The sequence below is a fragment of the Arvicola amphibius genome, chromosome 11 (genome assembly GCF_903992535.2).
Source record: "Arvicola amphibius chromosome 11, mArvAmp1.2, whole genome shotgun sequence".
Taxonomy (NCBI): domain Eukaryota; kingdom Metazoa; phylum Chordata; class Mammalia; order Rodentia; family Cricetidae; genus Arvicola; species Arvicola amphibius.
The window spans coordinates 108,683,025-108,689,179 of NC_052057.2; the positions used below are offsets into that span (position 1 = coordinate 108,683,025).

Consider the following 6,155-nt stretch of genomic DNA (forward strand, 5'->3'; position numbering starts at 1 on the left):
AACATAAGGGTAGCATGTGTCTATTCTAGCACAAGTGCAGACTTTACTTGTTTTCTTAATCTTATTGGTCCTTTCACATGGGAGTTTGACTCGAGTTCAAGTTTTAGATGAATTGACTTCTGCTCCTTTTTATCCCAAGGATTTCATTGTCCATATTCTTCCATTATTTTTATTATTTGTAAATCCACTGCACACACATTCACACATACACTCACACACACACACACACACACACACACAGATGTTCTCACCTTCAGTCTCTTTATGTGAAAATATTTTTAGTGCATATTTTGAGTCAGGCATAAGGAGCCTAGGCCTGGGATTTATATTTCTTTCAGAAAATCATATTTCTCCTCCGAGTCTCCTCTTCTTTGCAAATGAACCTTATTGAATTCTTAATCCCGGACTTTACAGACAGTTCACCAAGGAGGTCCTGATACCCTAGCATATCTTTCAGGCTGCTGCAGTGAGTGTTTCAGTTCAAACACTGATTCTGGAAGTTTCCAAGATAAGCAGGAAGCAATGTTGTTTCCCTGCAGCATTCCCGCCGATAACGTCCTCCAAGCCGAGTGTGGACATTCCAAATCTGCCTTCCTCCACCTCTTCCTTCGCTGTCTCTCCTGCGCACTCCATGACGGTCATCATCTCCATCATGTCCAGCTTCGCCCTGTTTGCCCTCCTTACCATTGCCATCCTTTACTGCTGCCGAAGAAGGAGGGAGTGGAAAAACAAGAAAAGGTGAGGCCCCACACACAGCCATGCCTTACAGCCCACATTCTCGGTTCTGGACCTGGGGATTAGAAGGGGAGTGTCTGCCACACCACCGTCACCTTACTAACGTCCATGCCCTAGATACCTAGCTTGGACTTTAAAAATGTCACAAGTACCAAAGTCAGTTTTTACAACCGAGAGAACTTAATCATTTGTCGAAAAATGGCTACTCCTGCATCCTGTCTTCTCCCACCACTGCCGCTGATACAGACAGTGATTAAAGGTGCCTCTCGACTAGAGACCAAGTGACACACTTCATTGTTCTCAAGCCCCAGAGCCCTCAGCAAACTTAGTACTATGTACTCTAGGCATTTCTACACATCCTTAAGGCTCAAGATCAAAGGCCATTGTTGGTCTTGCCTGCAGGGAGTCAGCGGCCGTGACCCTCACCACACTGCCTTCCGAGCTCCTGCTGGACAGACTCCATCCCAACCCCATGTACCAGAGGATGCCACTCCTCCTCAATCCCAAGTTGCTCAGCCTGGAGTATCCCAGGAATAACATTGAGTACGTCAGAGACATTGGAGAGGGAGCGTTTGGAAGGGTCTTTCAAGCAAGGTAAAATTAATCATGATGCAGGCCTGGGGTGGGGGGGGGGAGTTGCGGGAAGGAATCTCTGTTGGAATTCACTATACTTGAAAAAAAAAAATCACTGGATCTTTAGACTGACCTACTGTATACAAAGTTGTTATCAAGTTTCCTAATCCTTTACATCATTTGTTTGAATTGAATGCTATTTTTGAAGATTTATTTATTTTTTTATTTTGCATGGGTTGGTGTTTTGCCTGCATATATGCATGTGCACCAGGTGGGCGCAGTGCCAGCAGAGGCCAGAGGAGGGCATTGGATCCCCTGGAACTGGGGTTACAGATGGGAGTGAGCCTCTGTGTGGATCCTCAAAGCAGTCAGTGCTCCGAGCCATCTCTCGACCCAACATGTTCTATTGTAAATCTCAATACCCCCTTTTTACTAGAAAATAGTATACCTAGAAAGAATGTAGTGTGCTGCATTAAATTTGTAATTTATAGGAAATCCAATAAGCAGTTTACAAGAAGTTACTAGTAATTCAACCATATTTCCCTTCTAGGAAATAATTTTCTATACATTTTAGCCATAATTTCTTACATTGCTTTGGTAACAATCTCTGTTTACTTCCTTTTCTTCTTTCTGTTGTCATTCTCTGCTTCATTTCAAGTTTCCTTTGAATTCGTGTTTAAGAACTCAGAATTTGACTTCTGTAGACATTAAATAGACATTCATGGAATATCAAAACAGACAAGGAAAATGTACATATTCAAAAATCAGTGAGTTCAGGAAAGGGGTATCTTACAGTCACTCATAGCTCATTTCTTGGCTTTATGTAAAATGGAATAAATACCTACTCTGTGTGGATGCCGCTCCAAAGATGCCTACCTGGGCATCCAGGATATGGAATTGGATTTAATCACCAGTTTTCAGTCTTGTCCTTAAGCAGCATGGCCCTATTTCCACTTAAAACAGCCTTGATTTTGAGGTTGCATTTAAAATGAAAAGTCTAACCACTATGAGACTGACAAGATGCAACTTTAGGCTGTATGGGGAACATAAAAGCTGTCAGCCGTAGCCTTCACCCTTAAGGAATTTGTATTCAGACTAATCAATAGGGGATTAGAATGGACATGTTAGCTCTCTCTCTCTCTCTCTCTTTCTCTCTCTCTCTGTGTGTGTGTGTGTGTGTGTGTGAGAGAGAGAGAGAGAGAGAAAGAGAGAGAGAGAGAGATCCTACTACACATACTGGTTTGGGGGGGCCTAGCCTGTTTGGATGCTCACCTTCCTAGACCTGGATGGAGGGGGGGAGAACCTTGGATTTCCCACAGGGCAGGGAACCCTTACTGCTCTTCGGACAGGAGAGGGAGGGAGAGTGGAAGGGGGAGGAGGAGGTAAATGGGAGGCGGGGAGGAGGCAGAAATTTTTAATAAAAAATATTCAACAAAAAAAATAAAAAAAGCCAAATTAAAAAAACAGAAGTTGAAGCATGACTACTGTCGTCTTCCTTTGGTTTGTGGCTCAGGAAAGGCTGCATAAGCATCAGGGATGGCTCTATAAATGTGAATAAATATAATCCTGGGGTATAAACATCCCCATCTATGGTTTATCTCTTAGGGCTCCAGGCCTACTTCCTTATGAACCTTTTACTATGGTGGCCGTGAAGATGCTGAAGGAGGAGGCCTCTGCAGACATGCAAGCGGACTTTCAGAGGGAGGCGGCCCTCATGGCAGAATTTGACAACCCCAACATCGTGAAGCTCTTAGGTATGAGAATGTCACCGAAGGAAAAGGGTTCCTCCGTGAAGACCTCCTCTAACCTCTGCTTCCTTCATCTTTCTCAATCATCAGCGGGATGGCTCTTTCCTCCTTTCCTAGTTTAGCCTCTTCACCTACTTTCTGACATACAGTCCACCCCAGCTTTCAGGACACTCGGTGCCTCACAGACATCCCTTTAATTCCATCCCTTCCAACTGTCTCAGTCACTACTGCCTCTGTTCTGACTAGAAACTGCTTCAAGCATCTCCACACGAAGAAAATTCCATTGACACTAATTCACCATCACAGAATTTAGTAAAGCTTAGAAGTATGTATATCATATGTCCACTTTATTTTTTCTAAGCAAGATGAGAATGCCCATCAGACATAGTGGTACAAGCTAATCATTTATTTCTCACATATAGTAAGATGCTAAGATTTTTCAAATGTCTTCCTCACACTGTGTAAAACTCTATGTATATGAACATTACTTTCTTTATAAAATGGACATCAAAGATAAAACTCTAAATTTCAAGAAGTTCCTCTAAGAATCTTGGGTTCTTTGTATTGTTCTTCTTAAATGTGGTAGATATTTCTATAAATGGAAGTTTCTGTCCTGCCTGGTTCCACAGCCATTCAGTTCCAAAGAAACACACAAAGGCTTATGTTAATTATAATTAATGTTTGGCCTATTGGCTCAGGCTTATTATTAACAATCTCTTAGAAGTTTAATTAACCCATAATTTTTGTCTATGTTTAGCCACATGACTTGGTATCATTTATCAGAAAGGCATTCTCATCTTGCTTCCTCTGCATCTGGCTAGTGACTATATCCCTTCCTTTCCTCTTCCCAGAATTCTCTTAGTCTGGTCACCCCATCTATACTTCCTGCTAGGCTACTAACCAATCAGCATTTTATTAAACCAATACAAGTGACACATCTTTACAGTGTACAAAAGGATTATCCCACAGCATATTTCTTGTTCTTATTCTTCAGAGAACTAAACAGAATGGTTACATCACACATTCCCAGCAAACCCCTGCTCCTGAATCCACTTACCATATGTTACTTTGCACTTGCTCTCCAGATACCTGGTTAGTTGGAGGGATTTAAAGAAACAGGGAATAATCTCTCCATTCCAAGAGCTAAAATGTCTGAGAAACATCTCTAATACAATGGATGTGTAAGAAGTAAGGTGGTAGGTACTATGTGGAAAGATAACAGAGGGAAAAGCATCTTTCTGGCTCGATCCTTTAATTTTGGAATGCTTTTTTACTGTGTAAAGACTCAGCCTAACCAAGATATTTTAATTGCAGGCGTGTGTGCAGTAGGAAAGCCTATGTGTCTGCTCTTTGAATATATGGCCTATGGTGACCTCAACGAGTTCCTCCGAAGCATGGCCCCTCACACCGTGTGCAGCCTCAGTCACAGTGACCTGTCCACAAAGGCTCGGATGTCCAGCCCTGGCCCTCCACCCTTGTCCTGTGCAGAACAGCTCTGTATTGCCAGGCAAGTGGCAGCCGGCATGGCCTACCTGTCGGAGCGCAAGTTTGTCCACCGGGACTTAGCCACCAGGAACTGCCTGGTGGGGGAGAACATGGTAGTGAAAATTGCAGACTTTGGCCTGTCCAGGAACATCTACTCTGCAGACTACTACAAAGCTAATGAAAACGACGCCATCCCTATCCGTTGGATGCCACCTGAGTCCATCTTCTACAACCGGTACACCACAGAGTCGGATGTGTGGGCTTATGGTGTGGTCCTCTGGGAGATCTTCTCCTATGGCCTGCAGCCATACTATGGGATGGCCCATGAGGAGGTCATTTACTATGTGAGAGATGGCAACATCCTCTCCTGCCCCGAGAACTGCCCCTTGGAACTGTACAACCTCATGCGCCTGTGTTGGAGTAAGCTGCCCGCAGACAGACCCAGCTTCTGCAGTATCCACCGGATCCTGCAGCGCATGTGCGAGAGAGTGGAGGGAACGGTGGGTGTCTAGGGTTGACTGTGCTCAAACAACCCCGACAGGCTCTTTTCAGACGGTGGGCTGGAGGAATCCTACAGCAGAGGCTGGATAGGACCAGAGAGGAAAGGGTTTAACGTAGATATCACAAGCCAGTAGCTTGCTTCCCGCAAGAAACAGATCGTGAAAACCCCGCAGGTTAGGAGGGTCCCATTGAAATAGGAGGTTGGAGAACCAAGCTAGGAAAATTAAGAGGACCTTAGGTGGCGCTTCACCCTCAAAGGGACAGCTCCGAATACATATTGTATAATGAGAATAGCCTGGGTTCCGTTCTTGCATCATCCCTCAGACCGAGACTGCCGTGCTCAGTTGAACCCAAAGCCGTATGTGCAGCTTCATTTTTTTTTATTTTTCAGTTTCATTTTTGAAAGAAGACACCCTGTCCATTGTAAAAACAGTGTGTCTCTGTGTATTTTGATGAGGACAGGAACCTAAAGACAGGAAGCCATTCTTACATCACTCAAGAAACACAACCGGTCCTTTGTGCTGCTTTTCTTCTTTCTTGCATTGAATGTGCAACCACATATTCTCATTCTTGAGCTGTGCGTCTATTTTACTGATGGGGTCTTAAGGGATAAGAAGTGGAAAACCTGCAAGCTCTGTGCTGACTGCACATCCTGGCTACTTTTCTCTGCCTACTCTCCACCAGAAGCCGTTCCTGTGTGCCCTCAGCTTCGAGGTGATTCGTTCACCTCACTCCTCCTGTTTTTCTGCAAAAAAATTTCATAACTTACCAATCTACCTTGCTTTATGAAAACTATATTGACACATTTTTTCCTTAAAGTATCATAAGTGGCAGATACATTTTATTTTTATCTCTGTCAAGTATGGTATTTTTCTTTTCTATGTGCTCTTGAGTTTACCATACAGTAATTATGTTGCCACAGGCCACTTAATATTGTAAAACATGAGCTATAATATCAGTTATTGCAAGATGCTTTGTGGTTCCAAGTTATTTCACAAGGAATGTTTTTGTGCATTCAGACTGGTTGTCCTTTTAAAAGGCATTTTGGTTGATGGGTCCTGTGATTACCAGAGCACTGTGCAGATTCTGCACAGTGGATCAAACCATCTTGTT

At 43.5% G+C, this 6,155-nt stretch overlaps 1 protein-coding gene across 7 annotated transcripts in view; it reads left to right on the forward strand.

The window, feature by feature from the left end:
- The window catches only part of Musk (muscle associated receptor tyrosine kinase), a 75,747-nt gene extending 70,694 nt beyond the window's left edge, over positions 1 to 5,053 (forward strand). For all 7 annotated transcript variants that reach the window (XM_038347843.1, XM_038347844.1, XM_038347847.1 and 4 more), the window contains 4 exons: positions 540 to 738; positions 1,138 to 1,329; positions 2,914 to 3,062; positions 4,371 to 5,053. In XM_038347843.1, the coding sequence (XP_038203771.1) occupies positions 540 to 738; positions 1,138 to 1,329; positions 2,914 to 3,062; positions 4,371 to 5,053 (1,223 nt within the window). The remainder of the gene's footprint in view (positions 1 to 539; positions 739 to 1,137; positions 1,330 to 2,913; positions 3,063 to 4,370) is intronic.
- The last annotated feature ends 1,102 nt before the right edge of the window (positions 5,054 to 6,155 follow it).